The following is a 20710-nucleotide window of genomic DNA, read 5'->3' on the forward strand; positions in this document are numbered from 1 at the left end:
TGTTGAATGTGAAAAGAAATATAATGTAATAATACAATGATAAATATGAAAAGAAAAAGAATAAGTTTCATGTCAACATCTGCATCATTCTCTACTAGGAATTGGACAATTTCTATTAAATTCGCATTGATTGCAATACTAAGAGGACATTCATTAATATCGAAAGAATTCCATAAAACGATGATAAATATGAAAAGAAAAATAATGCCTTAAAACAACGATAAATATGAAAAGAAAAAGAATAACTTTCGTGTTAACATCTGCACCATTCTCTACTAAGAATTGGACAATTTCTATTGAATTCGCATTGATAGCTATAGTAAGAGGACATTCATTAACATCGAAAGAATTTCATAAAACGATGATAATAATGAAAAGAAAGAGAATGTTATATATTTTGTTGATATCTTCTCCATTAGAAAGTAAATAAGAGGCAATATCATAATTTCCGAAATACATATTTTCTGCAATTGAATCAAATGTTTGACCTAAATTGGATTTAAGGTACCTGGCAATTTCATATTTTCGATAATCCAATGCTGTATTCATCATGTTATCAAATGATTTACCATCTTCTATCATTTGCATAAAAATGTTAATATTTCCACCTTGAATAGCATATCTTTCGGAGTATCTAGTGTATTGAGCTCCTAAATTTTTCAAGTAAATGAAACACAATTCTGATCCATATCTAATTGCACAGTCAAGTGGTGCGATATCATTAGTCTCCTGATTAATATCAAGATTTGGGAATTTACATTTAAGATCATCAACTTTATCCCATGCAATATAGTATAAAGGAGATTTTTGTGGATATAAATTGAGAATTTCTGCTTCTGTCATTTTCGGTTTGAAGTTTTCGAATTTGAAACCTTGATAGTGTAGAAGTGTCGCCAATTTCTCATTTTCTGGTTCATTGATGTATGAAAATGCGTTTGATATCTTTTGGTAAAGTTCTGAAAATAATTTAATTTCTTTATCACGAATTTGTGAAAAAATATCAATCAAGTTAAGTGTCATTTGGATAGGTATTTTGTTAGATTTAATAAGTTCTATAATTTGTGATGACGTTTGTAAAATATTATTGTAATTGACGCCCCAAATAATTTTTGATGCTTGACTAGGGTATTTGAATACATTAATTGGCTTAAGGCCACAGCAATTGAACCAATTTTCATTTTTTGGCTGCTCTGAACTTGTCATGCTGGCGGAGGTTTTTGTGATATGGAAAAATGTTAGTTGCTCAATTATCTCACTATTGGATGGACTTTTATCGAGCGAAATTTTGGCTGTAAAGACAATTCTGATATTGGTAACATGGTGATAAGAACAAATAGTCAGTTTGCGTGGTTTATGATGAGATAATTTCGATTTAAAAAAAAACATAAAAATTGATTTTAATGAGCGATTATATTTGAATATGCTCTCCTAATTTGAAGGAACTGGTTAAATCATGAATTGATCATGAATAATTTTTTTTCAAAATAACAATTATAATTTCATATTCATTATAAGTTGAAAATATATCATAAAGACTTTATGAATGATAAATTCGTAAAAAACAAGTTAGTTTGTTTCTGAAAATAATAATAATAAAAACCAATTTAGACCCAATAATTTTTGGCGGGATAATTGAGATGTTACGATTGAATTAAAAAAAAAAGCGGTAATACATTTTTACAATGATGAAGAGGCTGGCAACCTCTGAGTCAAAGCACTTGTTAATGCAATGATGAAGAGGCTGGCAACCTCTGAGTCAAAGCACTTGTTAATGCAATGATGAAGAGGCTGGCAACCTCTGAGTCAAAGCACTTGTTAATGCAATGATGAAGAGGCTGGCAACCTCTGAGTCAAAGCACTTGTTAATGCAATGATGAAGAGGCTGGCAACCTCTGAGTCAAAGCACTTGTTAATGCAATGATGAAGAGGCTGGCAACCTCTGAGTCAAAGCACTTGTTAATGCAATGATGAAGAGGCTGGCAACCTCTGAGTCAAAGCACTTGTTAATGCAATGATGAAGAGGCTGGCAACCTCTGAGTCAAAGCACTTGTTAATGCAATGATGAAGAGGCTGGCAACATCTGAGTTAAAATACTTTTCCCAGTGTGGGAGTAATTTGAAAAAAAAAATTTAGTTCATATATTGTAAAAAAACAAAAGTAAAAATTAAAGTTTATAGGTTGTGTTTTGATGAGCTAATTGTTAAGATATTGTAGTTCAAAAGAAAAATTGGAGTTTCGAGGAAGTTTCTCGACAGAGGAAACTTTCATATCGAATGTTGCCTCTGTCGAGATGTATGTGACAGGCAAAGTGCAATCACCTATCAATATTGCACTTTGCCTGTCAAAAGTTCTTCGCATCTCTTGAGGTGTGAGGAAGTTTCTCGACAGAGGAAACTTTCATATCGAATGTTGCCTCTGTCGAGATGTATGTGACAGGCAAAGTGCAATCACCTATCAATATTGCACTTTGCCTGTCAAAAGTTCTTCGCATCTCTTGAGGTGTGAGGAAGTTTCTCGACAGAGGAAACTTTCATATCGAATGTTGCCTCTGTCGAGATGTATGTGACAGGCAAAGTGCAATCACCTATCAATATTGCACTTTGCCTGTCAAAAGTTCTTCGCATCTCTTGAGGTGTGAGGAAGTTTCTCGACAGAGGAAACTTTCATATCGAATGTTGCCTCTGTCGAGATGTATGTGACAGGCAAAGTGCAATCACCTATCAATATTGCACTTTGCCTGTCAAAAGTTCTTCGCATCTCTTGAGGTGTGAGGAAGTTTCTCGACAGAGGAAACTTTCATATCGAATGTTGCCTCTGTCGAGATGTATGTGACAGGCAAAGTGCAATCACCTATCAATATTGCACTTTGCCTGTCAAAAGTTCTTCGCATCTCTTGAGGTGTGAGGAAGTTTCTCGACAGAGGAAACTTTCATATCGAATGTTGCCTCTGTCGAGATGTATGTGACAGGCAAAGTGCAATCACCTATCAATATTGCACTTTGCCTGTCAAAAGTTCTTCGCATCTCTTGAGGTGTGAGGAAGTTTCTCGACAGAGGAAACTTTCATATCGAATGTTGCCTCTGTCGAGATGTATGTGACAGGCAAAGTGCAATCACCTATCAATATTGCACTTTGCCTGTCAAAAGTTCTTCGCATCTCTTGAGGTGTGAGGAAGTTTCTCGACAGAGGAAACTTTCATATCGAATGTTGCCTCTGTCGAGATGTATGTGACAGGCAAAGTGCAATCACCTATCAATATTGCACTTTGCCTGTCAAAAGTTCTTCGCATCTCTTGAGGTGTGAGGAAGTTTCTCGACAGAGGAAACTTTCATATCGAATGTTGCCTCTGTCGAGATGTATGTGACAGGCAAAGTGCAATCACCTATCAATATTGCACTTTGCCTGTCAAAAGTTCTTCGCATCTCTTGAGGTGTGAGGAAGTTTCTCGACAGAGGAAACTTTCATATCGAATGTTGCCTCTGTCGAGATGTATGTGACAGGCAAAGTGCAATCACCTATCAATATTGCACTTTGCCTGTCAAAAGTTCTTCGCATCTCTTGAGGTGTGAGGAAGTTTCTCGACAGAGGAAACTTTCATATCGAATGTTGCCTCTGTCGAGATGTATGTGACAGGCAAAGTGCAATCACCTATCAATATTGCACTTTGCCTGTCAAAAGTTCTTCGCATCTCTTGAGGTGTGAGGAAGTTTCTCGACAGAGGAAACTTTCATATCGAATGTTGCCTCTGTCGAGATGTATGTGACAGGCAAAGTGCAATCACCTATCAATATTGCACTTTGCCTGTCAAAAGTTCTTCGCATCTCTTGAGGTGTGAGGAAGTTTCTCGACAGAGGAAACTTTCATATCGAATGTTGCCTCTGTCGAGATGTATGTGACAGGCAAAGTGCAATCACCTATCAATATTGCACTTTGCCTGTCAAAAGTTCTTCGCATCTCTTGAGGTGTGAGGAAGTTTCTCGACAGAGGAAACTTTCATATCGAATGTTGCCTCTGTCGAGATGTATGTGACAGGCAAAGTGCAATCACCTATCAATATTGCACTTTGCCTGTCAAAAGTTCTTCGCATCTCTTGAGGTGTGAGGAAGTTTCTCGACAGAGGAAACTTTCATATCGAATGTTGCCTCTGTCGAGATGTATGTGACAGGCAAAGTGCAATCACCTATCAATATTGCACTTTGCCTGTCAAAAGTTCTTCGCATCTCTTGAGGTGTGAGGAAGTTTCTCGACAGAGGAAACTTTCATATCGAATGTTGCCTCTGTCGAGATGTATGTGACAGGCAAAGTGCAATCACCTATCAATATTGCACTTTGCCTGTCAAAAGTTCTTCGCATCTCTTGAGGTGTGAGGAAGTTTCTCGACAGAGGAAACTTTCATATCGAATGTTGCCTCTGTCGAGATGTATGTGACAGGCAAAGTGCAATCACCTATCAATATTGCACTTTGCCTGTCAAAAGTTCTTCGCATCTCTTGAGGTGTGAGGAAGTTTCTCGACAGAGGAAACTTTCATATCGAATGTTGCCTCTGTCGAGATGTATGTGACAGGCAAAGTGCAATCACCTATCAATATTGCACTTTGCCTGTCAAAAGTTCTTCGCATCTCTTGAGGTGTGAGGAAGTTTCTCGACAGAGGAAACTTTCATATCGAATGTTGCCTCTGTCGAGATGTATGTGACAGGCAAAGTGCAATCACCTATCAATATTGCACTTTGCCTGTCAAAAGTTCTTCGCATCTCTTGAGGTGTGAGGAAGTTTCTCGACAGAGGAAACTTTCATATCGAATGTTGCCTCTGTCGAGATGTATGTGACAGGCAAAGTGCAATCACCTATCAATATTGCACTTTGCCTGTCAAAAGTTCTTCGCATCTCTTGAGGTGTGAGGAAGTTTCTCGACAGAGGAAACTTTCATATCGAATGTTGCCTCTGTCGAGATGTATGTGACAGGCAAAGTGCAATCACCTATCAATATTGCACTTTGCCTGTCAAAAGTTCTTCGCATCTCTTGAGGTGTGAGGAAGTTTCTCGACAGAGGAAACTTTCATATCGAATGTTGCCTCTGTCGAGATGTATGTGACAGGCAAAGTGCAATCACCTATCAATATTGCACTTTGCCTGTCAAAAGTTCTTCGCATCTCTTGAGGTGTGAGGAAGTTTCTCGACAGAGGAAACTTTCATATCGAATGTTGCCTCTGTCGAGATGTATGTGACAGGCAAAGTGCAATCACCTATCAATATTGCACTTTGCCTGTCAAAAGTTCTTCGCATCTCTTGAGGTGTGAGGAAGTTTCTCGACAGAGGAAACTTTCATATCGAATGTTGCCTCTGTCGAGATGTATGTGACAGGCAAAGTGCAATCACCTATCAATATTGCACTTTGCCTGTCAAAAGTTCTTCGCATCTCTTGAGGTGTGAGGAAGTTTCTCGACAGAGGAAACTTTCATATCGAATGTTGCCTCTGTCGAGATGTATGTGACAGGCAAAGTGCAATCACCTATCAATATTGCACTTTGCCTGTCAAAAGTTCTTCGCATCTCTTGAGGTGTGAGGAAGTTTCTCGACAGAGGAAACTTTCATATCGAATGTTGCCTCTGTCGAGATGTATGTGACAGGCAAAGTGCAATCACCTATCAATATTGCACTTTGCCTGTCAAAAGTTCTTCGCATCTCTTGAGGTGTGAGGAAGTTTCTCGACAGAGGAAACTTTCATATCGAATGTTGCCTCTGTCGAGATGTATGTGACAGGCAAAGTGCAATCACCTATCAATATTGCACTTTGCCTGTCAAAAGTTCTTCGCATCTCTTGAGGTGTGAGGAAGTTTCTCGACAGAGGAAACTTTCATATCGAATGTTGCCTCTGTCGAGATGTATGTGACAGGCAAAGTGCAATCACCTATCAATATTGCACTTTGCCTGTCAAAAGTTCTTCGCATCTCTTGAGGTGTGAGGAAGTTTCTCGACAGAGGAAACTTTCATATCGAATGTTGCCTCTGTCGAGATGTATGTGACAGGCAAAGTGCAATCACCTATCAATATTGCACTTTGCCTGTCAAAAGTTCTTCGCATCTCTTGAGGTGTGAGGAAGTTTCATATTACAATTAAAATTACGATTTATATTTTTATTAACCATTAAACAAAATTCATTTAATTCTTCATTAAAATTTCAAAATGTGGATGCCCCCTCATAATGACATATGGAAGATATGGGAGAGAAAACACCATATGGTGTTGCATAAATACTATATATTGAAAAAGATATAAACTAAATTTTAGGGCGCGTAAAGGTTTGGCGTCCTAAGGCGTCCTGATGTAAACTATTCAATTTTTGAGAAGTTTACACTATAATTGAATAGTTTATGGCGTCCTGAGAGGAGATTTCAATGGGTATGGCGTCCTAAAAAAATAGAAGAAAATGATTTTTTCTCGATTTTTCTAGAAATTGAATTTTTTAAAAAAGAAAAAATCAAAACGTATACATTCAAGAAAGACTATAAATGAAGATTTTTCTATTTTTTTTCATTCTAAAACATCTTTTTTTGGATAATTTTTTTTAATAAATATGTAAGAAAGATTGAAGAAAAAGTAAATTTACTTTAAGAAAATTCGTTTTACATGATGTAAGACCCATAACAACTATAAATATTCAATTATTTAAAATAAAAAAAGAAAAACAGATTAAATGTATCTCACATCAAAATCCATTGACCTAAGGATGTTAAGTTTCTGTTTTTAAAAGTTGATATTTTTTTTTAATTTTAAGAAAATTAATAGCATGTTATTAGACAATAGGAGTGTAATGATATTGACTAAACAGAAATGAGAGAATAGAGATATAATTTTGATAAGCAATATTGCGAACAAATTCTGAAGTAAAATCGCGATCAATAATTGAAAATTACGATCATGTACTGAAAAATGACGATCGAATTGAATGAATAGAATTATATCTAAGAAAAAATAAATTGTATTTAGAAGATGAACAAAGAAAGGTGTATGCTAAAAATCATTTAACAATAAATGGAAATAAAACGAAATTGTTAAAAGAAAAAAATGAAAATTGTTAAATAATATATTATTTTTTAGTCATAAGAATAAAAATATAGTAGTTATAAAAGGAATTAGACTTCATATATCAATTCTTTTTCTCTGTAGATGTGGAACGTTTGCTTTTCGATCTCTTTCGATGAACTTGAAAATATAAGTTATTATCGCTGAGAATCCTTTCCGAAATAGGAGCTTTACGTTTAGGAGGATTGTCGGATGAATTTTGTTTTTTATTGTTTGATTTTGTTGTTATGGAAGATTTTTTTTATTTTTTTCAGAATTTTGCTTGCTATTAACTGAAACTTGTTTTGACGGCCCAACAATAGCATTTGTAGTAGGAAGAATTCCCAATAACGAGCGCATTTTCGATAATTGTTTTTCAATATGATCAAGAAGGTCCAGCTTATGTTCTAGATTACTAGACATTTGATTTGTAGAAGGATGGTTTTGATTTTCTGGTTCTAAATCTGTAGAGTCTGCAATATTTGAATTTTCGGAGCGAATTGGAGCATCTGAACCTTGATTTGTATCGGCTTGCTCAAAATTAGTTTGAATTGGAGTGGATGAATTAAAATCTGGATGATTTAATGTTTCATTAAATAATGCCATAATTTTTTCTCTTTTTTCATTAATAAACTTAGTGATCATTGTATCTTTATCTGTTAGATCGATCGATTTGAGTATATCTGCATCATGAACTGGAATATTTTCGAACAATGAACTCGATTCTATGGAACCATATGGAGAAATCTCGTTCTGAGCCAAAGAAAGATCACTTACGTTGTATTGTTTGATAGAAAAAATTGTTTTCTCAAGTTCTTTTTGAAAGCAGTCAAGAATATAATTTTTGTAGCTATCAGTGATAACGGTTTTTATATGGCGCTCGATCTTCTGGTTATTTTTGATGGCGTTATATTTATCTAATTGGATTTGAGATATCTTCTTAATAGCTTCATAAATGTTTGGATGTTTTAACGAAGAAAATTCTGAATGCATACTCTCGAGGCAATCATTAGTGAATATTGCAGTTGCATTATTATATTGAGATATTAAATTGTAGTGCGGCAACCAAACTTTGTTGAAATAATCAATATAATCTTTGATCGAATCAACTTTATTTTGATTAATTATATGCATTGTAAGTACAAATTCTTCATGAGACATGAATGGAGTAATAGAATATAGCTTAAATAAAGAATTTTGTAAAGTATTGAAATTTTTTGTATAAAGTGCTACAAGTTTCCTGTGTAAAGCTTGTTTGAAATGAAATAGGCATCCAATTATACGGACTTTAGGGAAAATTTGTTGAAGTGCCTCTATCATTCCCTTTTCAAAATCACAATGAATTTGAATTAGCTTTGAAAATTGAATACCCTTGACAGTAAAAATATATTCAAATGCCTTCTTATAAGATTCAAATGTGCGGTTTTTCATGAATATAAATAAAAGTGGTAGATATTGATTTGTTGAAGGTTCACAAATCATAATTGTTAGCATCTGTCCTTTTTGAAAATGTTTTGGTGTAATTTTAAAAGTTCCATCGCAAAATAAATCTGTGGCTTCTTTTGCAAATTGAATTGCCTTCTCAAAACCAAAAAACATCGTCTCACAATTTGCTTGAAAATCATGGCCAATGAAAAACTGCTCGCCATTTATTAAACAAAAATTAGCAATTTCATCGTCTGTAATTTTTTCTCCAACAGAAAATTTTCTGGACTTATTATAAACTTCCCTGACCAATGAATCTTTAATTAATGGGTTTTCATCAGTACCAACAGCAAGTTCTGTCATAAATTTTTTAATCTGCTGAAAAGTGCCGTTGTCTTCAGAAAATTTTGCCATTGCCTTATTGTATATTTCTGTCAGAGTCATTGATTTATGAAGATCATTTTTTTCATTTTGTAACTTTTTAAATTGTCTGCATTCGGGTATATGTTCCTTTTGTAAATCTTCGGAAACTGAACTGTTCTCAATTTTAACTAAATAACGTGCTTGACAAGAATGATCGATGCAACGGTAGTAACGTTCAATATTATTTGAATTAATAATATTTGTATGATCATGCGAATAAAGCATATCTTTGCGAACAATTGTATCAGGATATTTTCCAGTAACTGCGGGAATATTTTTAACTGCAATATAACTAAAATATCTTCTGACAGCTTTAGATTCATTTTCGGCGTATTTAATATTAAAATATTGAAGAACTTGTTTGATTATATTCGTTTTTTCATCTCTCGATGTTGATTTTTGGTATTTATCAGATTGTTCCCTGATAAATATTTTATTTTCGTCTGTAAAGTTTGCTCTTTTTTGATTAAATATAGATGATTTTCCCATTAAAAAATGAAATGATGCAAAATTTACGAAAACCGTTCGAAAATTGAATCAAAAATGAAAAGTAATACTTAAATGAGGAATTCTTTGAGATATTGGTCTTAGATTGAATGTAGCGTCATTCTTATATAGAATATATATTCATATCATCGGAAATATGATAAAAAGCATATAATAAATGTCAAAAAAGTGAACAAATAAGCAAAGATATTTTTTAAAAAACAATGAAAAGTAATACTTAAATGAGGAATTCTTTGAGATATTGGTCTTAGATTGAATGTAGCGTCACAAATTTCACAAATATAATTTACTATACAATTTTATTCATTTTTTTAAAATGGCTGACGACAGTCTGTATCAACTAACTCAACTAGTCAAGCATAATGATTATTCTTCGGATTCATTAAATCAACTTTATCAATGCATAAGTACAATGACAGAAAGATCAATTGGATGCTTGAATTGGGATAAATTTTTCAAAAAAATCACAGTGACTGATGAAGTTCTTTTACATTTTTTAGCATCCGTTTTAAACATTGAAAAGATATCAGAATGTTTCAAGGATTCTATTTTTTATCACAATATTAATCTTGAAAAATTCAGTAATTTAACTGAAACAGAACAACAAACAATTTTAAATTCCTACAAAGCGGATAAATTTACATATTACATAATGTGCTCACAAATTGTAAAATCAAACTGGAACAATTTATCCCAAACTTTAGTTAATATTGCAAATCAATATTTGCCATTTTTAGATGAAGAAAAGCAAATATATATATTTACTGAAATAACTGGCAATTATCAAAATTTTGAAATTTCAGTTGCAAACTTGTTACTTTTTTATGAAAACAATGAAGAAAAATTAAGCAACTGTTTTAATTTAACATTGTTCCAGCAAATTTATTCCAAAAATGGAATCGAGCAAATGATATTTTTTGCTGCAAATACAATTTGTTGCAATAACACTTCTATCAATTTTTACAATCTCCTTGAAATTGAAGAAATGAATCCATTTGATTTTTTTATTTCTCAATTCAATATAAAGAGATATTAAATTGCGATGATTTTCCAAAAGTTACAGAAGTAATCACAGGTTTAATCTCAGCTTCAAATATTAATGCTATTATGCGAATTTGCCAAAAAATTTTGGATAAAATTACATTTTATAAATGTAATTATTGCCATATTACCTCAATATGGAATTTTATCACAAATGCAGCAATAATTCTTCCTGATGAAGATTTATTAATCAAATTATTAAAATTCATAGAAAAAACAGAAAAAGCAACAGATGAATTATTCGAACCGGAGAATGATTTGGGTTTCTATGAATATTTAAATTCGATTTTCTCAGATATTACATCTGCGAGAAATAAGCAATTTCTCTTGGAATTTCTAAATACCCATGAAGATGACTTCACTTATGATCAAACATTGTGAGGTCATTTTTGATCAACAAATAGTAGTAGGATAGGATGGGTTGTGTGACTTTTTTTGTTGCATCTATATATAGACGATGCATTAAAATATTTATATACTAAACACATTAAAAAATTAACATTAATTTTAAAATAATTTATTTTTTATCTTTTATAAAAGAAGCTATATATAGATGATGTCAGATATTCCGCGATTAATTAAACATGTGTTAAATCCTGAATGGAATCAATGGAGTCATAATCAAAGACCTCATAAACGAGTAAAAGAAATTAGAAATAATTATTTTCATGAATGAAAGATTCACTACCATAATGAAATAAAAAATAAAAAAATAAACTTTAAAAATTCATGTCTCAGAATCAACATAGAACTTTAAGAAACTAATGATTATTTGAATTTATGAAATCAATTATTTGATTCATTCTTTCTTCAATCTCTTCTATTCTTTTTGTTAAATCATCTATTTTCATTAATGAGGTGATTCTTGATTGGGGAATAGATTTCAAACTAACCACTCCTTTTATTTTTGAAATTTTGAATCCATCAACTTTAAACATTTTATTCAATTTACACGTTGTCAATTCTTCAAATAATTTTTTATTATTAACATAATAGTCATTAAATTCTTCAACAGATGAAAAAATTTTTATTTCAGTAATTGGTTTAACAATGTTTATTTTTTGTTGAACATTTTCACTTTCATTTATTTCCTCCTCCTCTGTTTCATTTATTTTTAAAATCGGTTTCATTTATCATTAAATAAAAATTAGAATATAAGTGATGAAATATATTTTTTAATTAATATTAAATCAGAAATGGCGGCAGGATTCTTTAAAAAATTATGGGATGGAATTAAGAAAGCTGCAGGTTGGGTTTATAAAAAGATTATTAAACCTGTAGCAAACTTTTTGGCACCAGTAGCGAAAACGGCAGGAACTATCATAGGTGGAGTATTAGGTACTAAAGCAGGTAATCCAGCGATGGGAGCACAAGCAGGTAACGCAGTTGGTGGAATTGCTGAAGGAATACTTAATAAAATAGGAGGTAGATAGTGGAAAAATAAATAAATATTATTTTTATCTTAGTATCGGTTGAAGTCTTTGATAAACTTTTTCTCCTTTATTTAATATTTCTCTTATTGGGGCAGCTTTTGGTGTTATTGATTCAGCAACGTCACTAATTGCTTCTTTATTCTTAAATATCCAATTTGCTCCCTTCTTCAATGTTTCCCAAACTTTATGTGCTCCTCTTTTTACTTTATCCCACAGTTTCTTAAATATACCTGCAGCCATAGTTGATTATTTCATTAAAATTAAAAATTCATTTTCATCTTTTAATTTTGATTTTTTATTTAATAATAAATGACGACTAACTATTTGATGCCAAACACTAAACCGATTAATGGAAATGTGTTTCATTCATTCGAAAAGATAAATGAAATATTCGCAAAGAATGACGGTAGAAGATATTATAGAGAACTTGAAAGTTCATGCTATGACTCTGATGCTCCATATTTTGATGATAAACAAACTCATTTAAGAATTACAAATCCGGCTCATGATGTGAACCAATTAGGTGACACATATATTAAACGCAAAGTTAAAGCAACTCTAGTTTCAAATAAAGCTTTCACATGTGATGCCGCTTTTAAATGCATGCGTTTATTCGTTGGTTACAAATCATCAAATCAAAGCTTTAAACAGTTAGAAGTAGAAACCGAAAGAGGTGATGCCGGTTATCTTCAGATGGATTGCGCACGTGAATCTTTTGCATTTGCAACATATAAACCAAAATCAGAAAGGAAAGTTAAAAAGTTTGTTCATTCGTTATATAATAATGTTCAAAAATATGATAACTCAGTATGTGGTAAATATATTGACCCTTCAGAAGTTTTCAAGAAAGCAAATGAAGAAGTTGATGTCACTTTTGATATGATTATTCCGGTAAATGATTTGTTAGCATTTCAGGCGTTCGATGATTATCCTAAATCATTTGGTGAAATCATTCTTAAATATTATGTTTTCAGGGATACTTTAGTATTTTGTCAGGTTGACCCGTTAAGAGTTGCTGATTTACAAAATTACGTTTATGAAAAGATAACTGATGAAAATTATGAAAAGATTATGAATCATGTTTATAAATATGATCGCAAATTCCAACAAATCGGACTTCCTGCCAAATTAATTACAAGCTTAGCCGCTACATCTGCTGACGCAACAGTTGATGACGTTATTATTTCATGCACAAAGATGGAAGTTTTAGAGGATAAATGCATTACACCAGGATATGGTTTAATTGAAGAATCAGTTAAAGCAATACCACGTTTATTCAGTAAGGAAGATCCATTCATGATTCCAGCTCAACATATTGACGTTCGTTCACTAAATGGAGGTTGCATCACTCCTGAAGGTATTAGCTCAGATTTCTCATACGCTCTTCATAATGTTACAGATGTTGTGTTAACATTTCCGAAGAATGCAATGCAAAGAACAGTTTTAGAAAATCCAATGCTTCGAGGTCTTCAGGTCACTATAGATTCCAGAAACTTCCCCGATCAAGCGATGACCACAGTAGGTGACATATTCTTTACACGTATGCTTCAAGCTTCTGATTTAGATGGAGTGAATGAATGCACGGAAGAATACGAGGACTCATTAACTAGACCACTGAATGCAGATGATGGCACGCCATTAGCTAGAACATGGAAAGACCAAACTTCATTCTTATGCACTATTCCAGTTCAACGTGATGGAGCGGGTATATTCTTTGATGGATTAGAAACTTTCAACTCACAAGTTACAGTACAAGTGAAAGCTTATCCAATCATTCAGGGTGAAAATGACACTTACTGTTCAAAGGTGACAAATCCTCCTCAGGTTTGGTTTACTAGGACTACGTATTGGACATGGACACCGGATGAAGGTTTGAAATATCATCCAACAGGTACACCACCACAGTATAGAAGTTCATATGATGAAATATTGATGAATAGAAATGTTTAAAATTATAAATTTATTTTTGATTAAATGGATTTAAATTCATCCACCCCTTATGAAGAATTAGCAGGAGTATATAATACATACGTAGATGATATGATTAATGAAGCATTGAGTGATAATAGAAATGCTCTATCTAAGGAAAAATTAATGAAAATTCCATATTCTGAATGTTACTTAAATTCAATCACTGCAGCAATTGGTAAACAAATAAAGGTAAAACATTAACGATATTAAAACAAATTATCATTATTGCTAACACTTCCCCCTATTCACATGTGTTAATTTATATCAACCGTTCAGGTTCACCTTCAGATGATACATTTGAATCTTTAAAGCATTTAATCAAAATTCCAATTATTTATTTATCACAAGAAGAAGCAGAAGATTATTTAAAAACTTTTTAATGTATAAAGAATTATATAATACAATCAAGAAGCAAGGATTAGAGGATAAAATTATTGATAAACAACGGGATGAATTATTTGAAACACTTTCTATTTCAAATTTTGATAGAGAATTTTTGCATCCACTCATTTTTCTAGATGATGCAGTGAAATCAAAACTAATAACAAATGAGAAATCATATTTTAATCAGTTATTAACTCAATGTCGACACATTCAGTGTTCATTCTTTATGGCTGTTCAATATTTCAAAGCATTAAGCAACAAACATTAAATCAAATCTATCAACCCTTTTCATTTTCAGTGGGTTTAGTCGTCAACAGTTGAACGTTATGCTTTATCAAGTGAATTTACCAATGAGCATTAATGAACTTTACACACAATATCAGCAATTAGGTGAACATGGAAAAATAATAGTTGATTTAAATAAAGGAGGTGTTAAATTTGATTAACTTTTATAATTAATTTTTATTTTTTATTTATAATTAAACATGACAGAAATAGCAAAATCTTCTACAGGTTCCATTAAAACAAGGGAACAAACAAAAGGGGTGCATATAATAGAACTATGAAAGTTCCTGATGGAATGAAAGAATTAGTTCATATTGTTGTTGGTCTTCAAAAGATGTTAAACAAATGAGAAACGTTTTAACATTAACCAGAAGCTCAAGCATATGCCAAACGTCAAGGTCCAAATTGGGAAGCACACGAAGCAGACATTACGGGTCCAAATGGAAAACCTGATGGTATAAATGAAGTTTTCGTTACTGATGGTCAAGGTAATATTAAAGTCATAAATGGTTATAAATTAACTATACTGATTATCCTAAACGTAAAGCATATAATGAACGTTATCCTATGCAATTTGATGAAAATGGAAAAGCTGTTAAACAATACATTGGAGAAGGTGAAAATGGTCCAATTAATTCATACCGTTATAATCCATATTCTTATTTCAATGAAGAATTAAATGCTATTGAAGAGGGACCGGATGGATTACCACGATATTCTAACACAGTTTGATGGTCAATATACAAATATTAGACCTGAAATTCAGCTAAGAAATTCTTTAAAGTTGCTTTATTCGATCCAGTTTTTTCGCAAATGTTAAAGATGAACTTAAACAGCAATTCCAACCAATTATAGTAGCAAGAATTGCATCAGGTGCTTTAATCTCAAGCATTCAAAGATTTAATTAAAAACCATTATATCAGCAACGAGGTTTAACTTATGATTTAGTTAAGGAATCAGATAAAAGAAAATTTGAGAAATCAGATGATTATAAGAATGCAATTAATGAATATATTAGGTCTATTAATTACAATGAACCAGCTAAAAATCAACTTCAAGAACAAATACAGGGAAATAGATTCAAAAACTTCCAGCAAAATAAAGTTTAAATATATTTTTTTATTCGAATATAAATGAGAAAGACGTTTCACTAGTCAAAAGAACACTAACGCAAAAGCAGAGATTACGGTTGGTTATAACGTAAATGATGATAAATCACGAATTATTCAAAATGTTAAAGTTAATGTTAGCCCCGAATTAACAAGGTCAGCAACTCAACCAAATTTATTAACTCGTGACTTACCGAAGAATGAGGAGAATGAAGAAAACCATGAGAATGGAGACCCAATCATTTTATCTGAACCCGGTAAAGAACCTGTTGAAATTCCCACTTATCAACATACCCCCCTCTTTCATCAAACATCGAGAACCATATAAAATAGACATTAATTCTGAATTAATGAAAATTTACCGTGATATAATAATTAATAATTATGATTCAATAATAAATTTAATTGACCAATCCGGTTTATTATTTTACCTTATGAATCATTAATTCACATTATCGCCATTCTTTGTGAATTCAAGATTCAGACGTTAAGATTCAATTTTTCATAGATGATGAGGTTTCATGCTGTGGAACAGTTGCAAAAATAAATCCTATAAAGGATATTAGCACAATTAAGATATCAAAGAACGGAACAACAACTGAACTTCATTTAACATATATATGATTTTTAATAATAAAATAGTTGATGAATATAAAATATCACTTGAAAAAATTCTTTGTTAAGGCTATTTAATATTCAAGCATTAACATTATCGAATAATAATCCTTTGAATCATAATCAATAATAATTGGACCTTTCACCAGTTTCTATCGTTTGTTTTATTTCTTTTTGTTCCCCACTATCCGGATCGGTCATTGTAATTGTTTTTGTTATAGTATCAGCTTTATCTTTAACTTCAATCTTTTTTCCATCGGGATATTTAAACCAAAATTCCAAAAATTCGATATTGTCAATCTGTTCATATTTTAATCTATCAATTACATTTTTAATACCATCTGAAATCTTATGAAAATGGTCATTATATGGGTTTGATTGAACTAAATTTGAATGAAGGGAAAATAAACCTGTTGATGAATATGACATTGACTCATATTTTCTGAAAACACTAAAATTTATAACATGAATGAATTTCTTATTCGTTGAATTTATGAATTCTTGAGGTAATCTTATTCTAGTTTTATTTATCACTGGAAAATAACGCTTTACCATATTTTTAATCGTAATAAAAATGTCAATTATCAATATTATTTCGAATAATAACTGTGAATTAAATTTAACAGTTAGCGGAATTTATAATGTTACTCTCGTTTCTGTGAGTGGTAAATTTAATCCCATTCTTTTAGACCCTTCAGATTATATATCATTTATTAAAGATGACCATGAAAAAACGTATGATATGTATATAAATAATGTGATAGCGAAATGGGATATTAACATGATTTTAAGTTATTTAAATGAATCATTTATCGTATGGTATGAAGAAAATTTTAAATCAAAACCTGATAAACTTTTTGAACTTGATGAAATAAATAACCTTATTAAATTTCCGCTGAAAATTAAATTTTGTACTCCTCATCTTCGTTCATTGTTGGGGATATTAAATTTTGAAAAAGATGTTGGGGATGTTTTGTATTCTGACACTGGTTCCAATTTCATTTTAATCAAATGTGATAAAGTTAATACCCCAATGAGATTTTCACATCAAACATTAGACCCTAACTCTTACCCATCAATACAAAACATTTTATCCATCAACTTAAACACATTTTCTTTATCATATCCATTTCAATTATCTGGGAATTCATTTATTCTTCATTCAAAAGATTTATCAAATATTAAATTTAGAATAACTGACCTATTTGATTGTGATTTAGAATTCATGAATGAAATATTATGGCAATTTCAAATAGAGAAAATAGCTGATGAGATAACAGATTAAATATTTATTTTTAAATCATAATAAATGATTAAACAACAGCAACCACAACAACTTAAGGCGCAAAGCACCCAGGTCCTTCAGACCATTACATACGCCATATATGCATATAATTCGAAGACGGCAGAACAAACGCAAAGGTTGAAATATGGAGATTTGGAGATAGTATTGAAAAATGAACATTTCGAATTCGTTTGCAAAGGTGGTGCAGTGATATCAAATATAAAAGAAATTTTATTTATGAATTCTAAAATTAAAGGTATAACGGATGATATAACATCAATTCCACCAGAAGAACAGAGATATTACGCATTAAATGCGTTTCCTAAAGTTTTGAAGATTGGAAGATTTAATTTAAATGAGGAATTCATAGAAGGTTTCCTAAATGACATAATGAAGAAAGCAGATAAGGAATATGTGGATGGTGAGTTAATGAAGAAAGCTGATAAGGAATACGTTAATACTGAATTAATGAAGAAAGCAGATAAGGAATATGTGGATGGTGAGTTAATGAAGAAAGCTGATAAGGAATACGTTAATACTGAATTAATGAAGAAAGCAGATAAGGAATATGTGGATAGTGAGTTAATGAAGAAAGCTGATAAGGAATACGTTAATACTGAATTAATGAAGAAAGCTGATAAGGAATACGTTAATACTGAATTAATGAAGAAAGCAAATTTGGTTTATGTTGATGAAAAAGATAATGAAATTAAAGAAAATGTTGAATGGTATCATGAATGGACAATGAAGACTTTTAAAGTTAAAGCTGATACAAAATGGGTTTCAGGATGTTTAGACCTTAAAGCAGATAAAACATATGTTAACGATGAGTTAGAGAAGAAGGCAGATAAAACATATGTTAACGAAATATACCAAAGTTTGATAGGAACAACAAAAAATATTGAAACTATTGTTGGTGACTTTTCTGTCAATGAAGAAAATAAATATTTTAGATGGCAGTTTGTACACTCCTTAAAAAATGGTGCACGGTGTAAACTCATTCCGAAAAATAACAATGAAATGTATGTAAGCTATAAAAAGAATGATGGTACACAAGTTAAAGTTCCATTAGACAACAACTGCTACTTAAACTTATATGGAGACGAACAAAAGAAATATTTAAGAGTTTATGAAATGGCAGATATGACATTGCCTGACCCAGCTCCAGCACCATATTATTATGACTATGGAGATGACGACAGAACACCACATGTAGATGAACAAAAGCTAACATTATATTTAGATTATTATAGATATAAAAGATATAATGCAATAGAAAAAACGAGAATAGTATATTATTATACAGATGACAGAAATAAATATTATAGTCAAGATTTTACCTACCTTGAAAACATAAGATTATATTATAAAAAATATTCTAACACAAACCAGAAGAAACCTGAAATAGTTGCACTATATTTTAAGTTCAAAAGAGACAATCCTATAATATCTCATATCTTTGATTTAATGAACCCAGTAGGTTCTATTTATACATCTATGGATGCAAGAGGTCCTCAAGTAATGTTTGGTGTTGGTGCGTGGGAACAAATAGTTGACAGGTTTTTGTATTGTGCAAACTCAAGGGGGAAGTAAAACGATTTCAGGTGAAAATTTACCTGCACACAGTCACTACATAGATTTAAGTACATCTCAAGCGGGTTGGCATAAGCATAGATATTGGGATTGGTCAGGAATGACAAAAGGTAAAGGATATGATGTTAAAGATGACGTTAAGTTTGCTATAAATTGTTACTGGAGTGACACTCAGGGAGAAGGAAACCATACACATTTCGTTTCAGAATATACACAAACAACGGGACAAAGTAAAGAATACATGCCACCATTTATGACTGTATTCGCATGGTATAGAGTTCAATGAACGCTCAATGTTTGTGAAATAAACTTTAGAACGGACTGAAAGTCCTGAGCTCCAAAAGAGCGAACGGCATAATTTAAATTTTTATTTTAGTATAAATGACAAAATTAATTAAGCCAACTATTTCTAAATTAATGATACCAATGAAATCATTTCATGGAGTACTTATCCCAGGTTCTTCACAATTAGCCGGGGCAGGTGTTGTGACTCAAGGTGGAACATTAGTGAATCCATTCAAATTATTAACTAAAGATGAACTTAATAAAATGATGATAAAATAACTAATAACAAAATTTTATTTCACTACTATCATAAAAAACAGGCGAGATCTCACCTCTTCACCTCAACTTTATTTATTTTTATTTTTTTATTTTGTATGTAAGAACAGAAATGTCAGTCGAAGCACAGACGTTCACGAACAAATCTAATGGTGAAACATTCACAAAAGGCACTTATAATGGTATTGAAGTCTTACGTAGAGACAAGGATGGTTACATTAATGCAACAAAGATGGCAAGAGAAGTGGGAAGGTTAAACCATTTAAACAGATTTCTCAATAGTACTAAAATGCAGGAAATTATTGAGTTTTGGATGAATGAATACGGTCGAGCCAAAAGTGGCTCAACCTCAAAACAAGCATTTTATGAGCTTACTAAGGGTGTTATAAATGAATTCAAAGGTATTTACATACATCCTGACCTCGTTCATTTTGTTGCTGAATGGTGCTCTGTAAAGTATGCATTTTATGTCAAAGATATTATGGACTCCATAGACAAGAAAGTTCATGAGAAATTAGATGAAGAAGAACTCGAAGATACAGTAGAGAATGCTAAACATTTGTTTGAAGAAGAAGTTAGAAAAATGTGTGAAAAACAATTAGAACACGAACGTGAGATATGTTATGGTTGTAGAGATTCTCCATACGAACTAGACCAATGGGAACAAGAAGATTTAAAGAGAGAATTTAGAGAATATGAACTCGCTAAGATAGCATTAGAAACTGCAGAAAAGAAGTTAAAAGTTTGGGGTCGTTTTGTACAAAAATATTGTGAGTAAATGAACCATTTATTTTTATCATAAATGACCCAAAAATAAATGTTTACGTTAATGGTTTCCGGTTATTCAATAATTAATTATTTTTGAAGAACTGAAGGTGTCACTATGTCACCATGTGTCACTCGGTTAATTAACTTCTCTGAAAAAATGAGACAACATGACATTTAGACAACACAGCAGGAAATGATTTGTCATGACTTCATCGTAATGAGTGTAAATCAGACAAAAATAAATGTT

At 31.8% G+C, this 20710-nt stretch overlaps 6 protein-coding genes and 1 pseudogene across 7 annotated transcripts, besides 3 other annotated features; 2 read left to right on the plus strand and 5 right to left on the minus strand.

Moving 5' to 3' along the window:
* Positions 1 to 351: 351 nt before the first annotated feature.
* TVAGG3_0551300 (protein ubiquitination) lies at positions 352 to 1203 on the minus strand (the record flags this gene model as incomplete). The annotated part of the gene is made up of 1 exon (XM_001323240.1): positions 352 to 1203. The coding sequence occupies one exon, from the start codon at positions 1201 to 1203 to the stop codon at positions 352 to 354; it is 852 nt and encodes a 283-aa protein (XP_001323275.1).
* A 3-nt stretch (positions 1204 to 1206) lies between these two features.
* Positions 1207 to 1641: a mobile genetic element.
* A 36-nt stretch (positions 1642 to 1677) lies between these two features.
* TVAGG3_0551320 lies at positions 1678 to 1913 on the minus strand (annotated as a pseudogene). The gene has a single exon. A coding segment is annotated over exon 1 (236 nt).
* A 4375-nt stretch (positions 1914 to 6288) lies between these two features.
* Positions 6289 to 10861: a mobile genetic element.
* Positions 7310 to 7669, minus strand: TVAGG3_0551340 (MULE transposase domain-containing protein; the record flags this gene model as incomplete). Its single annotated transcript, XM_051238190.1, has 1 exon — positions 7310 to 7669. The coding sequence occupies one exon, from the start codon at positions 7667 to 7669 to the stop codon at positions 7310 to 7312; it is 360 nt and encodes a 119-aa protein (XP_051096014.1).
* TVAGG3_0551350 (MULE transposase domain-containing protein) lies at positions 8413 to 9400 on the minus strand (the record flags this gene model as incomplete). Its single annotated transcript, XM_051238191.1, has 1 exon — positions 8413 to 9400. A coding segment is annotated over one exon (988 nt), but the record flags the coding sequence as incomplete, so codon positions are not given.
* Positions 10862 to 11916: 1055 nt separating the features above from the next.
* Positions 11917 to 12132, minus strand: TVAGG3_0551360 (uncharacterized protein; the record flags this gene model as incomplete). Its single annotated transcript, XM_051238192.1, has 1 exon — positions 11917 to 12132. The coding sequence occupies one exon, from the start codon at positions 12130 to 12132 to the stop codon at positions 11917 to 11919; it is 216 nt and encodes a 71-aa protein (XP_051096016.1).
* Positions 12133 to 13266: 1134 nt separating this feature from the next.
* Positions 13267 to 20710: part of a mobile genetic element that runs on past the window's edge.
* TVAGG3_0551380 (phage tail repeat-like family) lies at positions 17779 to 19134 on the plus strand (the record flags this gene model as incomplete). Its single annotated transcript, XM_051238193.1, has 1 exon — positions 17779 to 19134. The coding sequence occupies one exon, from the start codon at positions 17779 to 17781 to the stop codon at positions 19132 to 19134; it is 1356 nt and encodes a 451-aa protein (XP_051096017.1).
* Positions 19808 to 20473, plus strand: TVAGG3_0551390 (uncharacterized protein; the record flags this gene model as incomplete). Its single annotated transcript, XM_051238194.1, has 1 exon — positions 19808 to 20473. One exon carries the CDS (start codon positions 19808 to 19810, stop codon positions 20471 to 20473), a length of 666 nt encoding a protein of 221 aa, XP_051096018.1.

Source organism: Trichomonas vaginalis, chromosome II (genome assembly GCF_026262505.1).
Source record: "Trichomonas vaginalis G3 chromosome II, whole genome shotgun sequence".
Taxonomy (NCBI): Eukaryota; Parabasalia; order Trichomonadida; family Trichomonadidae; genus Trichomonas; species Trichomonas vaginalis.